Source organism: Pogona vitticeps, chromosome 5 (genome assembly GCF_051106095.1).
Source record: "Pogona vitticeps strain Pit_001003342236 chromosome 5, PviZW2.1, whole genome shotgun sequence".
In the NCBI taxonomy this organism is placed as follows: Eukaryota; Metazoa; Chordata; class Lepidosauria; order Squamata; family Agamidae; genus Pogona; species Pogona vitticeps.
Genome location: NC_135787.1, coordinates 52,664,369 through 52,683,019, shown reverse-complemented (window position 1 = coordinate 52,683,019; position 18,651 = coordinate 52,664,369). Strand labels below are relative to the sequence as shown.

At 42.0% G+C, this 18,651-nt stretch overlaps 1 protein-coding gene across 2 annotated transcripts in view; it reads left to right on the top strand.

Moving 5' to 3' along the window:
- Window positions 1–18,651, top strand: part of LOC110085372 (putative ATP-dependent RNA helicase DDX60) — a 133,018-nt gene that overhangs the window by 29,695 nt on the left and 84,672 nt on the right. For both annotated transcript variants that reach the window (XM_020805478.3, XM_020805476.3), the window contains 5 exons: window positions 1,191–1,297; window positions 4,279–4,445; window positions 11,982–12,234; window positions 12,459–12,631; window positions 14,321–14,485. In XM_020805478.3, coding sequence (XP_020661137.3) covers window positions 1,191–1,297; window positions 4,279–4,445; window positions 11,982–12,234; window positions 12,459–12,631; window positions 14,321–14,485 — 865 coding nt within the window. The remainder of the gene's footprint in view (window positions 1–1,190; window positions 1,298–4,278; window positions 4,446–11,981; window positions 12,235–12,458; window positions 12,632–14,320; window positions 14,486–18,651) is intronic.

The following is an 18,651-nucleotide window of genomic DNA, read 5'->3' as shown; positions in this document are numbered from 1 at the left end:
ACCTAACCACCTCTCACTGAAGTCTCAACCAGGGGGTGGTGATCATTTTTTAAAATTGTTTTTCTTCCCACTCTTTCCAGTGGGAGGGAATTAAAAGCAAAAAGCAAAGCGTGCTGCTTATATACCGCCCCATCGTGCTTCAAGCACTCTCTGGGCAGTTTACAAGTTAGTTATGCAGGCTACACATTGCCCCCCCCCCCCAGGGAGCTGGGTACTCATTTTACCGACCTCGGAAGAATAGAAGGCTGAGTCAACCTTGAGCCACTACCTGGAATTGAACCCCAGGTCGTGGGCACAGTTTTGGCTGCAGTACAGTGGTTTAACCACTGCACCATGAGGCTTAACTATGTCTGCTTCTGGTCTAGCAAAATTTATAGCTCTGTTTGGCAGGCAAAAGATCTTATGTATCCACAACCACACCAAACTTGTCTGTGTACGACCAGAACAGCCGTGTCAGCAGATATCTGGACAGGTCTTTGGTACCAGTTTCTCTCACTGCTGGAGATCTGCACTACCCAGTTGTCCCTTGGGTAGACTTAAAGGGAGATTGGGATAGTTCACTTAGCAAAGTTCTCCTTTTTAATTTAAATACACCACTGTGTCCCCTCTTAGATGCCTGTGTGATGTACAAATATGTAGGTAAATCAAAGAGCTTGGAAAAGTTACTTTTCAGACAATACTGTGATTATGATGATGGGGAGAATCTGGGAACTATTGTCCAAAAGAGTAACTCTCCTACATTTGAGGTAATTGTGATGAAAAAACGTGTAGCATATCTGAGTGTAGAACTGGAGTGTTTTCTGTTGTCTTTGCAGTGAATACATTGGATCGCACAACTAGATTATATACTTTGCAAGTGTTTAGAAGAGATATCCCTAAAAGTGATGAAAGATATCATAACACATTATTTTTCTCTCTTCCTTGAATTTAACATGGTTTGTTTTATGACTGGTCATAGGAAAGTAATCATAGGCTGAGTTTTTAAGTCTGATTGTGGAGGCACTTATCTCTTGAATGAGTTAATAGTTATCACTGTTTTGCCAACTTCTGTAATCAGTCCCAATACTTATTGGTTCATATATTCTACCCTGAATTAAGGGAAGTTTTAAACAAAAATGACAATTTTAATTATTTGTACATCATCCTACGCCTTTGTGTATGTGTCCTATGTGTATTTTTTTCATTTTTAGTGATGATCCTGTGATTACCTCACTTAAAAAACAGAAAGATTTTGATGAACTTAAGCACTGGCATTCAGGAAGACCCCTTAGTGATGATTATGACAGAACAGGTTCAGGTAAAAAATACAAAAACTTTTAACCTGATGTTTTAGTTCAGCTGTCATATTCAGTGCATGCACAGAGATAACGTATGTTTGTATTACAGGATTACACATGCTATGTCCAAGGGAGATCTATTTTCCTTTTCTACTCTTTGATATAAATGTTTACATTGCTAAATAAGAGTTAAGATTGTGCTTTCAAAATGAAACACTTATTTACTTTTTAAAAATACCATAAAATGTTGCAGATTAAATAATGGAACCATCTTGTCCTTTATGTACAAAATGGCACTATAGAAAGTTCTCTAGAGCAGTGGTCCCCAACCTTGGGCCTCCAGATGTTCTTGGACTACAACTCACAGAAGGCTTCACCACCAACTCTGCTGGCCAGGATTTCTGGGAGTTGAAGTCCAAGAACATCTGGAGGCTCAAGGTTGGAGACCACTACTCTAGAGGGTCAAGCTTGCCTAAGATACTTTGTTTCCTGAGTTAAAAGGCAAGAATAACATCCCCATTCCATGGACAGGCATTTACACCTGGGTGTGGTGGAACAGGTTTAGTACCTGCAAGATGCCCTTATGCATGAACAGAAGGAAGGGGAAGGGCCAAGAAGCTCAGGAGGAAAAACTAAAGTTCTTCTTCGTGGCCTCTGTGAATCACACCCTGGCTGATTTGTGCCTGCGCAGAGCCTCATCAGAAGATTCTAGAGCTTCTGTGGTAGCAATGAACACATTAAAATATGCTGCTCCCCACCTGTATGAGTACCTTGGAGCCAAGCGTCCCCTTTCAGTTTCTTTCAACCGCCGTGTTGAGAGCCTCATCATTCTGCTTCTGTGAGTAAGAGAGAAAGAGAGCTTATCTTTAATTTCTTCCTGTTATCAATCTTTTTCTTTTAAAGTATTAGATCAAACTCTTTATCATCAGAGATTTTTTTTCCTTTCCCCTCGCTTGGCCTCTGGCTGCAGCACCCCCTTCCTCTCATAACCATAGTTTTTTCTCCTCAGTTATTTCTCCTATTCAAGGCCTCTTTGGGCCCATTTAAGCACTGTGTTGTCTTTGATAATAAGATCCCACTTTCCGACGGACACACTAAGTGTCTTTTCTGTTTGGGAGAAAAACATCAAACTTCCTCCTGTACCCATAGGAAAAAATTTTAAGGGCAGAGTTCTTCGATCTCGTCTCTCGAGACTAAAACTCCAACTTTGGGAACAATCCTTACAACCAGTTGAAATGGCCCAACCTCCATGTAGGACCACTTCTCAAACCAAAGCAATGGAAAAAGCCATTACTGAATCATTGAAACAACGTCTATTGGCTACACCAGCTCATTCCGATTCTCCATCAGCATCGTGTAAGACCTTGAAGACACACAAGGTCCTTTGATACCAAAGTCCTTAATTTCGAAAACAACTTCTAAACCTCAGAGACCTACTGAAACTGCTCCAGCTCCAGTGCCTATTCTTCCTAAATGAGCTAAACAGTCTAAGCCTACAGACATCCCACCACAACCATGGCTTTCTGAATCAATTTCAGTTGGCTACCCCTCAGATGATGACAGACATCCATCCCATCAACTCTATTCTTAGTCTCCAGATTGGGATGATAGAGTCAACCAACTAATGTCCTCTCCTCCTAGTCCACAACCTTTCATTCCTTCTAGCAATCGTTCGGTTATTCCATCGCCCGAAGATTCCCATCCCAAACAGCTCGACACCATTCCATATTTGATGCCCATCTGCTATAGTGGCGCACCAACCAAAAGACTCTTATACTGCCCTGTTTTTCAGACACCCGACCTTGAAGCAATTTCTAAAGGGTGTCTCCAATTTGCACCCCTCCAGACCCTACCTCCCACCACAATGGTTGTTACACACCATCCTCCGACGTCTTACACTACCTCCCTTCAAGTCTCTTGCAACTACGTCGGACTGTTTCCTTTCCTTTAAGACCCTATTTTTGGTCGCTATTACTTCTGCTCGCAGAGCTGAGCTTGTGCCTCTCCGAGTTGACCCTCTATTTCTTCAGTTCCATCCCAACAAAGTTACACTTTATCCTGATGTCTCCTTTCTGCCGAAGGTTATCTCTGATTTTCATCTTAGACAACCCATTATTTTACCTACTTTTTTCCCATCGCCAACCAATGATTTGGAGCACTCTCTCCATCTGTTGGATGTCAGGACAGCCTTGGCATTCTATGTTTTTAGGACTTCTTCCTTTCACAAGTCTAAGAGACTTTTTGTCACCCCTCATTTGCCTCACAGGGGTTCTCATGACTCTTCTCAGAGCATCTCTACATGGATTGTCGCAACTATACTCCTCGCATACCAGCTTGCCCGAAAGCCTCTGCCCTCAGGCACTGAGGCACATTAGTTGCTGCTTCCACAGCCTTTTTTTGAGGTGTATCTCTACCTCATATCTGCAAGGCTGCTACCTGGGAAACTCCATCTACTTTGCCACTCATTACTGTCTAGATGTCAGGGCAAAGACGGATGCGGCCTTTGGCAGAGTTGTGCTATCCTCTATTCTTCCGTGACGTCCCTCCTCGAGTAAGCAAGCTTGTTAGTCACCCTATAGTGTGCATTCACAGAAACCATGAAGAAGAGGTTACTTACCTGTAACTCTTCAAGTGGTCATCTGTGAATTCACACTTCCCAGCTCCTCCCCTCTGTCCGTCACATCTGTTTCATTTGATACGGCACCAGGCTGTTCTTAGGAACTGAGGCAATTGCCGGGACGGGCAGATCACGTGTACTAGGGTGGCGGTCCTGGCGAATGCGACATAGAGCTCTAGAACTTTCCGGAAACCTCTGTGCAAGCACAGACTCTACCCTATAGTGTGAATTCACAGGTGACCACTCGAAGAACCACAGTTACAGGTAAGTAACCTCTCTTTTCATTAGAATCTAGTTCTGGATCTGATTACTGAAGCCCAATGTAGGGAAGATGTAAGTAATGAATTTGCACCTGTGTAAGTGTTATCTTATTACCATGTTTAGAAGGAGCAACCAGAGATCCATGGGCCCTAAGAAATCAACAAAAACTTCAAACATTTCTGCGATTTTATGGGCAATCACTAGAAGGTAACTTGTCGAAAACTATTATTACTCGGCCAGATACTCCAAAGAAGGCTTCTGTTGATTCAAAGAAAACCAAAAAAATTCAAGTAAGATATGTAAATATTCTTTGTGTGAATGTTCAGCATTTATATTCAGAATGGTTGGCATGTATATTCATTTTGTATTCAGTTAGGCAGTTCAGGAATGGTTCCTGTCCTGTTTGGTTCCTTCATAAACATGTTTTGATTCTGACATCTCTCTTTTAATTTACCTGAGACTGTATCAATGTCGCTTTTCTGTTCATAATGAATCTTTCCCCTTGTTATCCTGTTTATCATATACCTCATGCAGATAGTTTTGAGGCCTTGTGACACAACAGTCTGAATCATTTTTGCAATCCTCTCTCTGGGATAACAGATATTTCTTCAACCTTGCTTCATTTTTATAAGGTTCTGAATCCTGATCATTCCCAGTTACCTTTTTAGAAGAATATAAATCTGTTTCTTAATTAAAGGATTAAGAATTTCTGAATGGGGAACCTTAAGTCCATTGGCCAAATATGGACTTCTAACCCTGTACTCCAGTGTACAATGTACACAGACAATAGATCTTTCTGGCTTGTTAATTGTATTTAATCTATTATTTTCTGACCTAGTAAAAATCTGATGGAGGAAACATGGCTCAAGGTGGGAGTGGAGAATGTCTGGAAGAATTTCTTTTATTGTATGTTGAATAGTGATAATAGTTAAGTAAGGTCCCATGGCAGGAGATCCTAAAAAAAATGTTCACGGGTGGGAGTTTCTTTAAAAAGGAAATTCTAAAAGCACAAATAAAAAAATCCCAACAAGAAAAAAGGCTGGGAGACAGGAAAAAAAAGGTCACTGTGGCTTCACAAAAAGCTCAGACAGGACTGGAAACAGAAAAGGGCATATATAGGAAGTATATGGAGGCCAGGCCACAAGGGTAGAATACAGACATGTAGCAAGGAATTGCAGGAGTGGCATTAGGAAGGCAAAAGCTGAGTATGAGCTGAGATTAGTTAAAGCACTGGTTCCTAACCTTGGGTTACTCAGGAGTTTTGGACTGCAACTCCCAGAAGCCTTCACCACCAGCTGTGCAACTGCAACTGGGAGTTGCAGTTCAAAGGCATCCGAGTAACAAAGGTTAAGAACCACTGAGCTAAAGCAACAAAAACATTATTCAGGTATGTGCATAGCAAAAGGCAATGAAAAGAAACTTGCAAAACTACTCAATGGAGATGGGAAAATGATAATAGAAGATAAAAGGCAGAAGTGTTTGATTCCTATTTTAGCTCAGTCTTTTCCCAAAGGACAAACTATGATCCTCTAGATGTGAAATGCAAGTGGGAGGGGATGGGGGTGCAGCTGGAGACGGATAAAGAAATAGTCAAGGAGTACCTTGCTACCTTGAACAACTTCACCTCTCCTGGGTTGGATGAACCTGTGTCCAAGAATACTGAAGGACCTAGCTGAAGAACTCTCAGAATCACTGTCCATTATTTTCTCAAAATAATAAGAAATGGGTGAGGTGCCAAATGATTAGAGGAGTACTAATGTTGTCCCTGTCTTCAAAAGGGGCAAAAGGGAGGAACCTGGGAACTATAGACCAGTCAGCCTGACATCAATCCCAGGGAAATTTTTCAAACAGATTATAAAGCAGTCACCATGCAAACACCTAAAAAAAGCAATCCAGTAACAACTAGTCAAGAGCAATAATTTGTCAAAAGCAAGTCCTGCCAGACTAAACGGATCTCACTTTCTGATCAGGTAATTTCCCTGATAGAGAGACTGCTGTAAAGATAGTATATCTTGACTTCAGCAAAGCTTTTGACAAAGTGCCCCATAATATTCTGATTACCAAGCTAACTTAAGTGTGGGGTGGATAGAACAACTGTCAGGTGGATACACAGTTGGCTACAGAATCATACTCAGAGGGTGATTATTAATGTCTCCTTCTCAAACTGGGTTGGAGTAACCAGTGGGGTACCCCAGGGCTCAGTCCTGGGCCCTGTGATCTTCAACATTTTTATTAATGACCTGGTTCAGGGGGGACAGGGACGGCTAATCAGATTTACAGATTACACACAATTGTCTGGAATAACTAATACCCTGCAAGACAGAAACAAAATTCAAAATGGTCTGGATAGGCTTGAGTATTGGGCTGAAAACAACACGATGAAATTTAACAGAGATAAGTGCAAAGTACTGCACCTAGGAAAAATAAACTGTCGCACACCCCCAGTGTCCCGTCTGTTTTCCCACTCTCGCAGGTTCACCTTTGGGCACAACTTGTTCTTTTCACCTTTTTTTGCTGCCACCAGAGGATATTACCCTCACTGTACCAATTATGAATCTCAGACTATTGCTGCCAAATGTAACAAGGTTTATTTATGGTTTGGAAGGAAAATCAAAGAAGTAAAATCATGGATGTTCTTTTATTATTCATTCAATAAATGTGGATTTGATTACATGTAAGCTTGCTTATATTCATTCACTTTAATCAAGGTCCCAATATATTCTGACAGTATATATTTCCTATTTTTTAAAACTCTTTTATATTCTCTAACACACCAACTTTTCAGTATCTTGTTTAAACCCTTCTCAATCTTCTCCCTAACTGTCTTTCTGTCTCTCCCACTTATCTTGACTCAGCCCCTCCTGTCCTGTCATAGGCTCCTGCACTAGAGCTCTAAAATGACTGCCAGGATGACAGACAAAATGACTGCCACAGGAACAATGATTGATTGATTGATTGATTGATTGATTGATTGATTGATTGATTGATTTGTATTTCTGTCCCACTTTTCTAGACTGAAGGTCTACAAATACACAGTTATGAGATAGGGAATACCTGGGTCAGCAATACTACAAGTGAGAAGGATCTTGGAATTGTCATAGACCAAAAGCTGAATACAAGCCAACACTGTGATGTGGCTACCGAAAAGGCCAATGCTCTTTTAGGCTGCATTAACAGAAGTATAGTCTCCTAAATCCCGTGAGGTACTAGTTCTCCTCTATTTAGCACTGGTTAGGTCTCATATTGAGTACTGTGTCCAGTTCTGGACACCACACTTCAAGAAGGATGCCAACAAATTGGAACAAGATCAGAGGAGGGTAAGAAGGATGGTCAGGGGGAGGAAAACCAAGTCTTATGAGGAAAGACTGAAAGAATTGGGCATGTTTAGCCTTGAGAGTCCCCTGGACTGCAAAGAGAACAAACCTATCCATTTTGAAGGAAATGAACCCTGAGTGCTCACTGAAAGGACAGATCCTAAAGCTGAGGCTCCAATACTTTGGCCATCTCATGAGAAGAGAAGACTCCCTGGAAAAGACCCTGATGTTGCAAAAGTGTGAGGGCAAGAGGAGAAGGGGACGACAGAGGATGAGATGAGTGTCGTCAAAGCTACCAACATGAATGTGACTAAACTCTGGGAGGCAGTGGAAGACAGGAGGGCCAGGCATGCTCTGGTCTATGGGGTCATGAAGAGTTGAGGATGACTTAATAACTAAACAGCAACAAAGCTAATAGCACTTTTCAAATACTTGGAAGGCTGCCATGCAGAGGAGGTGTGGGATCTGTTTTCAATCATCCCAGAGTGCAGGACGTGCAACAATGGGCTCATGTTACATGGAGCCAGACTTCAGTTGAATACCAGGGAAAACTTCGTAACTGTTAAAGCAGTATGGCAATGGAATGAATTACCTTGGGAGGTGGTGAGTGCTCCAACACTGGAGGCATTCAAGAGAAATTTAGACAACAACTTGGCAGATACCCTTGGTACTTCTTCGTGGTCCCTGTGAATGCACACAAATGGGTTATTCTGTGCCTGTGCAGGACTTCTCTGAAGTTTCTAGAGCTTAAAGAGATATGATTAGTGTAACGTTCCCCCGTGGAGCTCATGTTCCGCTTGCCCGAAGCCTGTTCAGTTCCTTTTAGTTGCCACTTAAGTCAGACCTATCTCGACGACTAGAACAACTTTGATTGTGATTGCTGTCCCCCCCCCCCGTGCTGCCTTAGGCTTTTTCACCTTATTTTTTGACCTACATAGGCACCGTTCTACACTCACGAAAGGCAAGAGCCTTCCTCCCTCAAGAGAAAACAGCAAAGTTCAATTCACTTCTTCATCACTTCCAACCTCGTGCACTTTTCACCGCACATCAAACTCAACGTCTTCTAGGCCTCATTGGCTCAACCACGTCAGTCATACAACATGCCTGATTAAAGATACTGTGGTCACTGCCTATGTTAAATCATATTCATAAGCTGATTTGCATGAACCTATGAGAGAGCTGGAGTGGCAGAGTCATCAGCTACAGTGGACCCTTGACTTACAGACGGCTTGACTTGCAGACTTTTTGAGTTACAGACTTCTCTGGCTGCAAAATTTAGATTTGACTTGCAGACTGAGATTTTACTTACAGACCAGAAAAAAACCAAAATGGAACAAAAACGGCCTGTTACAGGATTAATCGGTTTTCAATGCACTGTAGCTCAATGGAGACTTGACCTACAGACTTTCTGACCTGCAGCCACCGTTCCAATACGGATTAATTCTGTAAGTCAAGGGTCCACTGTACTGCCTGGACTGTATTTTCCCTGCCTTCCCTGAACCTTTTTTGACCTAAGAAAAAAAGAAACAAAATATCCCCCTTTAGTGGTCGAAGGCAGTATAGCAGCTTCCCATTAATTTCTATGGACGGAAAAGAACAGATACGGATCAAATGGTTTTCAATGCATTCCTATGGGAAATGCAGATTTGACCTGAGAACTTTTTGACTTGAGAACTGCCTTCCAATACGGATTAAGTTTTCAAGTCAAGACCCCACTGTACATGAGGCTTGGCTGGAGAAGGAGGAGTCAGATAGGGCTGGTTAGAAAGAGAGGGCTTATTAGGAAAATAGGTAGAGAGGGTGGTAATGAAATTGCAAGTGAGGGAACTGTTGATGAAATCACTTATATATACTGAATATCTGAAAAACTTCTGTAATTACTCATTCTGCTTCACTTCAATAAATAAGTTCTTTTTCTGTTCACAAAACAAGTGTTCTGACATACGTCATTTTATATAGTGGATTGAAGTAATCCACTGGTGGCAGCGAAAAGAGAATGCAACTTGCGCCTTTGTGGGAGAATAATAAACAGAAGGCACGTGGATGTTACGACAAATTGGTGTCAGCCTGTGGGATATGTAGCGTTAGCCCTTGGTTTGGTGAAACAAGCAGGGGCCACGAGGAAAACGTCACAGATGCATTCACTTCAGGCATGGTACCTATCTATTTTCAATCCAATGCCCGACCCACCTATCAAATTACTCCAAGTCACACCAGAATTCACATCCCAACTACTGTGGTGGGACACACCAGCCAACCTCTTCATCAGCAGGGCTTCGCGTCCCTTCAACTCACTATTCAGGTCACCACTGATGCCAGTCCCACATACATGCTCCATGGTTCTTCTGTGGTGTCTTCTTCTCAACCATTTCGAACTACTTGCCATCTTCAATGCCTTCCGCGCTTTTGAACCTCTCATTTTATGTCAACAAACAAGGAGGCACTCATTCCATTTCTCTCCTACACCTTGTTGTCCAACTATGGGAATGGTGTTTCGAATGCCATATCTACCCAGTTGCAGTTCATAGCGCCACGCACCACAGCCAACTGATGGATGTGCTCAGCAGACTTCACACTCATGCACAAATGGACTTTCAATTATTCTGTTTTCTTTTGTCTCTGCAATCTCTGGAGTCACCCCCACATAGACATTTTTGCCAACTCTCACAACACAAAATGCGCCCTCTATTGTTCCAGGGTGGGAATCGGGCCAGGCTCCCTCGGAGATATCTTCATGATCCAGTGGTTCCTGCATCTACTCTACCTTTTCCCTCTCATACTCTTCCTTCTACAGACCATTGTCAAACTCTGTCAGGATCACTCAGATGCCATTTCCGTTGCCCCATGGTGGCCCAGACAACCTTGGTTCACCATGCGCTGGTCCTTCTCCACCAACTTCCTCTGTCTGCTCCTCCTCCCTCATCTCCTCACTCAGCATCAAGGGAAGACCTTCCATCCCGATCTCCACACTCTCCACTTCATGGCATGGAGAATTCACCTCCATACCTACTATCTTGGCTAATGCTCAAAAGCCTGCCACCAGAAGACTTTAGGCCTATAAATGTGCTGCCTTTGAGAAATTTGCAATTTGCCATAACCTACCTACCATGCCAACAACTCTTCATGCACTTTTAACCTTCCTTTCACATCTCTTCAGTCATGCCCTTTCACTGTCTACCCTCAATATTTATATCTCCACCATTGTGGCATATCAACCAAAGGACTCAGATGCTATTCAGGCAACCCACTCTGAAACAATTCCTCAGAGGCATATCCAATATATGCCCATCCCATCCTTCCCTCCCGCCACAGTCGTTGTTACACACCGATTTATGCCATCTCACACTGCCTGGTTTTGAACCTCTTGTGATTATGTCAGAACGTTTCCTCTCCTTTAAGACCTTGTTTCTGGTTGCTATTACCTCTGCTCGCAGAGCTTCTGAACTCACTGCTCTCCGACTTGACCTTCAATTTCACCCTGACAAAGTTACTCTTTATCTGCATGTATGTTTTCTCCCAAAGGTTGTCTTCAATTTTCACCTTAAACAACCCATTATTTTACCTACCTTTTCCCCATCACCTGCTAACGAACTGGAATGGTCCTTACACTTACTAGAAGTTAGGAGGGCTCTGGTGTTCTCACTTCTAGAACTTCTTCCTGCTACATGTCTAAGAGAGTCTTTGTCACCCCTCATTTACCTCATAGTGGTTCGCATATCTCTTCTCAGGCCATCTCTTGATGTATCGTGATGATATGCCTGGCATACCAGCTTGCTCGCAAGCCTCTGCCATCCCGCATTATGGCACACTCTTACGAGAGCTGTTGCTGCTTCCACACCTTTCTTGAGAGGTATACCTGTCCCTGATATCTGTAAGGCTGCTAACTAGGCAACTCCATCTACCTTTGCCACACATTACCGTCTTGATGCCAGAGCCAAGATGGATGCTGCCTTTGGCAGAGCTGTACTATCATCTATTCTTCTGTGACGTCCCTCCTCCGGTAAGTCAGCTTGTTAATCACCCTATAGTGTGCATTCACAGAGACCATGAAGAAGAAAGAGAGGTAACTCTGGTTCTTCGAGTGGTCATCTGTGAATTCACACTTCCTGTCTGTCCTCCCCTCTGTCTGTCCCTTTTTGCTACAGCGGCGGACTGTTGTTAGGAATGGAGGTGATCGCCAGGAGGGGCGGACCATGTGTACTGGGGGGGCGGTCTTGGTGAATGTGTGATAAAGCTCTAGAATATTCCAGAAACCTCTGCAGAGGGGCAGAATAAACCCTACAGTGTGCATTCAGAGATGACCCCTCGAAGAATCAGAGTTACAGGTAAGTAACCTCTCTATTCCTGCATTGAGAAGGTGGTTAGACTTGATGGCCATATAGGTTCCTTCAAACTTCATTATTCTGTGATTCTGTGGTTCTAAACATAGCATGAAGTTGGATTCCCAGCAACTCTGGCTTCAACAAGGTAAACTAAAGTGGATTAATAGTCTGTTGCCCTTTTGGTTCACAGAAGACCAAAGCAGAAATGATCATAGAAGAGAACCAGAAGAGAAAGAGAGCTGTGGAAGAGAAAAAAGAAGAGCATAAATGGGGTGCTCTTTCAATGTCAGTGGAAACAAAAATTAAAGAAGATGTGATTTCTGGAATTAAATATCTGGAAGATTTTCTGAATAAATGTCAAAGTGAATCTGTGAAATGTTGTGCAGAAATGGCAGCACTGAATGTTTGCTTTGGCTTATGGAAAGAACACTGCAAGACAGAAGGTATGGGAATATATGACAGAATAACTGTCCTAGGTAATCCTGTGAATTTCATGACTGAGTGGGAATTTGAACCCAGGTCTTCCCAATCCTAGTCCATTCTTTGTCCACTACTAACTATAAAACTTGCTCTCATAATTATAGAATGTATAAGAAATTTATTCACTAATTCTAAATGGGTTTGACTATTTTTATGGATTATTTTTGGTGTATCTGTTCTCTTCAAGGCAAAACTGACAAAAACTTCAATATAGCTGTTGAAGTGATGAGAAGAATCCATTCATTGGTTGTAAATTATGATGACCAAGATATATTGAAGGAGAATGATTGGCATCAGATTTGGAAATGCCTCTGGAGCCTTGGATTTGACAATCTTGCTGCTTCTTTAAAATATATCAAGGTAATTGTGAAATATCAGGGGATGTGCATAAGTTAGATTTTTTGCAATTCAGTTTCCACACTTCTAAAATGCAGAATGCAAAATGCAGCTCTATCTGTAGCAGCAGACAAGGCTTGTCTTGTAGCAGTACAAATCCTTTTTGTATCACTGCTCTTAAGTAACTAGAAGTGAATTCTTTTCATAGTTATCATGGTCTTCTACAAAATCTTTAACTAGATCCATTGTCCCTTGTCTGGTGGAAAGAAGACAGCTTTTTAAAACTATCAGCTTTAGAAAACCCTCATTTGAGGTTTGGAGTAAGTGGAGGCTCTCAGTAGGGAGGCTTTCTTTTTGACAGCAGCTTCTGGAATGCCTATGTGACTACAGATGGTCATTCCAGGGGCTGATGCCAGAAAAAACACTTCTCTGCTTATGGCCTTATATTTTGTTATGCTGCTATTCTCCCCTATACCTCACTGATTGTGGACAGTGTCACCAAACTTTTTCCTCATTTCTATGCTGACTTTGTTTTTAAAATTTTTTCTCCCAAATGCGCAGTGATGGCCCATTAGCTTTTTAAAAGATGTGATCTTCATTTGTTGACATGGATCAACCCAGTTGCTCACAATTTGAGACTTTCCTGGGGCGGTGCTGGAATAGCACCTGCATAAGGAGATTTATCGCTATACCACTGGCTAACATCAGTTTTGCTATTCATGTCTACCAAGCCTGTGAAATTCAGCCACATTCTCTTAGGTGTAACATAATGTGGACATATCTCACATGCTAATTAGACATTTCGAGTGTTCTGCATGTATGCATTAAGTCTAACCCATCTGTCCTTTTGGGGAGGGATAGTGTTATGTCCTACATGGCTGAGTACTCTTCAGAGGATGAAGCCAAGGATGACCTTGGAGACCAGGGCTGGGGAAAATCTTGAGGCTCCAGTTGTGAGCCTTCTCCTAGAGGCACAAGAGACAGAGGGGGTGCCTGGTTTTCATTCCTTCTACAAGATGGTGATACTTTGATGAATGACTAGTTTCCTAGCTCTAAAGAAAAATGGCAACACTAGGTGCTAGAATCCAGAAAGCAAATAAGGTAGTTGAGGCATTTTCCAATTTAGTTGCCTGCAGTAAATAATTCATTAAAGCCAGATAAAGCAGGGAGGGGATCCAGGTCAAGTTCAATGACCTCATCCTCTGCAAAGGGCCAAGCCATGTAGGATAATACCACCAACCCAGTCATGTGGCTACTGCTGGCAACAATATTTGCAATCACATTTTGATGTAGCCATTCTTCCATCATGTTGGACTGAACCCCTGCTTTTTGGTCTGCACTACTGTAGATCTGTTCCTGTTTTCTCCTTCTTGGCCCTTTCCGATTGGTATTGGCAGACACTTGCTACCTTAGAGCATGATAGAGTTTCTACTTCCTTCTGTAAAGCTGTCTTGTCCTTTTCTTGGCTACTCAGTTTCATTTTATTAGTAGCTGTAGACACAACAGGAATGGAGGGAGAGGCATTAATGAGAAATATTAAATTGTGTGATTCCAGACTTCCTGGGGATTTTAAGTCCCAAATTCATTTTTCTTTCTTTCACTCCAGACATGAAGGAATCTTCAGAGCAGTTTTCCATTTTGGTTTCTTTGGACATTGAAAGAACTTATTTTTTTTAAACAGGCAATTCAAATGAAATTTCTAAATGCTTATAGGTTTCAGAAGAGGAGAAAAAAGAAGTTAAAAAGAAGCATTCAAAATGTGCTGTTGGTGTGGGATCATCCCGGTTTCAACTGCAGTTTATGGGCCATTATCTTATACGAGAAGAAAGAAAAGATCCTGATCCCAGAGTGCAACATTTTATTCCTGATACATGGCAGGTATAAATTATGAATTCTTCTGTTTTAGATATAGAATTCTTCTGTTTTATATAACACAAAGATGAGCAACATGTGACCTATAGGTTGTATAGCCCTCCAGGAACCAGCACCCCTGCTTCCTCAAACCCCATCCCTTTCCCCAAATTTGGATATGCTGCAATTCTGCAATTATATTTTGGGGGGAGGGGGAAAAATTCCTCTGCCCCCTGACACACCAAAACTGTATGTTCTTTAATTTTATCAGACACTAGAAGGTGTAAGAAGGGTTTAGTAAAAGATCTAGTCCATTTTTGTAAGAAAAGATGGAGGGTCACAGGTGTAAGTATGATGATCTAATGTTCTGGAATGGAGGTGTATGGTCCCTGGAGGTTATCAATGGTTGTTTCAAGGAGCTAGCAAATGTGGGATATTGTTGAGGGAGCGTTATGCTCTTCCTTACTGTTGTCTTTGCACTCTAGGCAAAGCCACCTAGAGTGGCCGTATAGACCAGATGGGCGGGATATACAGTGGTGCCCCGCATAGCGACGATAATCCATGCAGCAAAAATCGTTGCTATATGGATTCGTCGCTATGCGGATTTAAAAAGCCCATAGGAATGCATTGAAACCCCTTCAATGCGTTCCTATGGGCTTAAAACTTATCTTTTAAGCAAAAATCCTCCATACGGCAGCCATTTTGGGTGCCCAGTAAGTGAAGAATCTGTCCCTGTTTTACCCGGTGACCATTTTGGAACCGCCGATCAGCTGGGGAAAAAACATCATTATGCGAAAATCAGTAAGCGAAACAGGTTACTGATCATCGTCGCTATGCGGATTCATCATTAAATGGGGCGCCCATTATGCGAGGACCACTGTAAATCAAATAAATAAATAAATAAATAATATATCAATTCTGTACAAATTAGCTGTTTCTGAGAAAACAGGAGTTTTTAAACATTAATTTTTTCATTATTGTCATATCTATTACAATATTGTGCAAAGACAGCGTCCCATATTTTATACTGTGGAGACTTATTTGCACTTGAGAAGGAACAAGGTGACACTAGTCTTTCGGTTAAAAAACTGATAACAGGACAGTTTCATTATATGGATTAAAAAAACAGTGGGGGAAAAGGAAAGAGGATTTTGAAGATTTTTGATTTCATCTTACATACTTTGAAAAACTGTACAGTGGGGTCTTGACTTAAGAACGGCTTGAGTTAAGAACATTTTGACTTAAGAACCGCTCTCATAGGAAAATATTGACTTGACTTAAGTACTTAGATTTGAGTTAAGAACTGAAAAAAACCCACGTGGGAGGCAGGGAAAGTGCAAAAAGTGAACTTTCAGTTAACTGTTGGCCAGTGAAAAGGGTGCCTGTCTGCTTCCTCTCTCCTCCCAGCGTTTAGAGAGTGGATTGGGAGACAGTCTTCGGACTGCCTGGTACTGTACTGCCTGGACTGTATTTTCCCTGCCTTCCCTGAACCTTTCTTGACCTAAGAAAAAAAGAAACAAAATATCCACCTCTAGTAGTCGAAGGCGGAATAGCAGCTTCCCATTAGTTTCTATGGACGGAAAAGAGCAGATACGGATCAAATGGTTTTCAATGCATTCCTGTGGGAAATGCAGATTTGACCTGAGAACTTTTTGACTTGAGAACCGCCTTCCAATACGGATTAAGTTCTCAAGTCAAGACCCCACTGTATTAGCGTCTCCATAAGCTGAAAGCAACTTGATGGCACACTTCACACACATAATTAACTATGGGCCTTCATTTCTCCTTCCTTAGTTTAATTCCATCAAAGTTGGTCCAATTATATGCAACAACAGGTAGAGACAGGAAAGTGAGAAATATCTGCCATTCCTCTTTTCTCGTAGGCAAACCAGCATATGCATAGGGCAAGGATGAGCCACTCATGGCACATAGACTGCAGTTAGCTATAGGGCTATTTCTTAGCTGCCAGTTTCTCTGGCGGAAGTATTCCTTGTGGTGCAAAAGTCTGAATTTCTGCTCTTAGAAGCAGAACTGCTGCCCAGAACAGACCACCAGAACCTACCTGGCCTTCACCTCTACAGTGTTATCTGCTATGTTTTCAGAGCATATTATGAGTTCAGTCATGTTCTGAGAGATTACTGTAACCGATTTTTGAATGGTGTCAGTAGCAGATATTAACACAGGGCTAAGTAAGGGAGTGACTACATGGGACACTTACCCCACAGTTTGGATTGGACTGGGCACAGACAAATTTGAATTACAGTTGTGCTCAAAATTATTCAGCCCCCAATGCTGTAAAGGGGTTTAGGGACTATAGTGTACATTTGGAATTGTATTCAGAATGAAATCCTACAAGGACGTTTTAAAGAACCAAATGCAACTAAAATAACATCAATTGTTTATGTAATACAGTAGTAAATGTTTCTTTTGTGGTTTCTTCATTGCCACAATTATTCAACCCCTTAAAGACTACCACTCTGAAGAAGAGAGGTTCATTCAGGTGTTTTCGATCAGGTATTGAAAACACCTGTGGATGTCACCGAGCACCAATCAAGCATAATAAGCACCAATTAGGCAGCTTTAAAATGACTGTGATACTTGGCTCCTTCTAGACATTTACTGGTGTGGTTACAAACATGGTGAAGTCAAGAGAATGGTCCAGGAAGACAAGAGAAGAGGTGATTTGTCTTCACAGGAAGGGCAATGGCTATAAGAAGATTGCAAAGAAGTTAAACATACCAAGAGACACCATAGGAAGCATCATTCGCAAATTCAAGGCAAAGGGCACTGTTGAAATGCTACCTGGTCGTGGAAGAAAGAAGATGCTGACTTCGACTGCTGTGCGCTACCTAAAGCGTAGAGTGGTGAAAAGTCCCCGTGTGACTGCTGAGGAACTGAAAAAAGATTTGTCAGATGTGGGTATAGAAGTTTCAGCTCAGACAATAAGGCGCAGACTGCGTAATGAAGGTCTCCATGCCAGAACCCCCAGGCGCACCCCCTTGCTGTCTCCCAAGAATAAGAAGAGTCGACTGCAGTATGCCAAAAGTCATGTGGGCAAACCACAAAAGTTGTGGGATAGTGTTCTGTGGACTGATGAAACAAAATTAGAACTGTTTGGGCCCATGGATCAACGCTATGTTTGGAGGAGGAAGAACAAGGCATATGACGAAAAGAACACCTTGCCTACTGTGAAGCATGGCGGAGGGTCAATAATGCTTTGGGGCTGTTTTGCTTCTGCAGGTACAGGTAAGCTTCAGTGTGTACAAGGTACCATGAATTCTCTTCAGTACCAGGAGATATTGGATGAAAATGTGACGCAGTCCGTCACACACCTGAGGCTTGGGAGACGTTGGACCTTTCAACAGGACAATGATCCCAAGCATACCTCCAAGTCCACTAGAGCATGGTTGCAGAGGAAAGGCTGGAACATTTTGGAGTGGCCATCGCAGTCACCAGACTTAAATCCGATTGAGAACCTCTGGTGGGACTTAAAGAAAGCAGTTGCAGTGCGCAAGCCTAAGAATTTGACTGAACTGGAGGCTTTTGCCCATGAAGAATGGGCGAAGATACCCATAAATCGCTGCAAGACACTTGTGTCAAGCTATGCTTCACGTTTAAAAGCTGTTATAACTGTAAAAGGATGTTGTACTAAGTACTAAGATTGAATGTCACTTGGGGGTTGAATAAAAACTAATAATGATGTGAGCAAAGAAAAGACATTTGTGGTTATTTCATTATAAACTTAAGGTTATATTTCTCTGACCTACAAGTGCCTCTTTCATGTAAATGTAAGCAAGATGACTGAATGATCAAAATCAATGTCAAAATGGCCAAAACATTCAATTTCAGTGGGGGCTGAATAATTTTGAACACAACTGTAAAAGCTGATAACTACACAGAGCTCACTGCAGAGTAGCCCATTGTGGAATCATCTATTTTGAGTGGGGAACCAACTCTTTTCTTCATCTGGCAGGGGTGATTTAAAATTTTCCCTGATTGGCTGGCATAATTTTTCTCCAGTTTCTGCTTTGTGTGATGGCCTGATCCAAAGGCAGAGCAGTGCTCATGGGGGTGGCATATCTCCCGACATTTCACAGTTACCTTGACATATTTTTAAAAGCAGCAAGATTTTACAGCAGAGGCATTTCCAAATTTGATGGAAATCATCCTCCTATATATTGGTAATCATAATT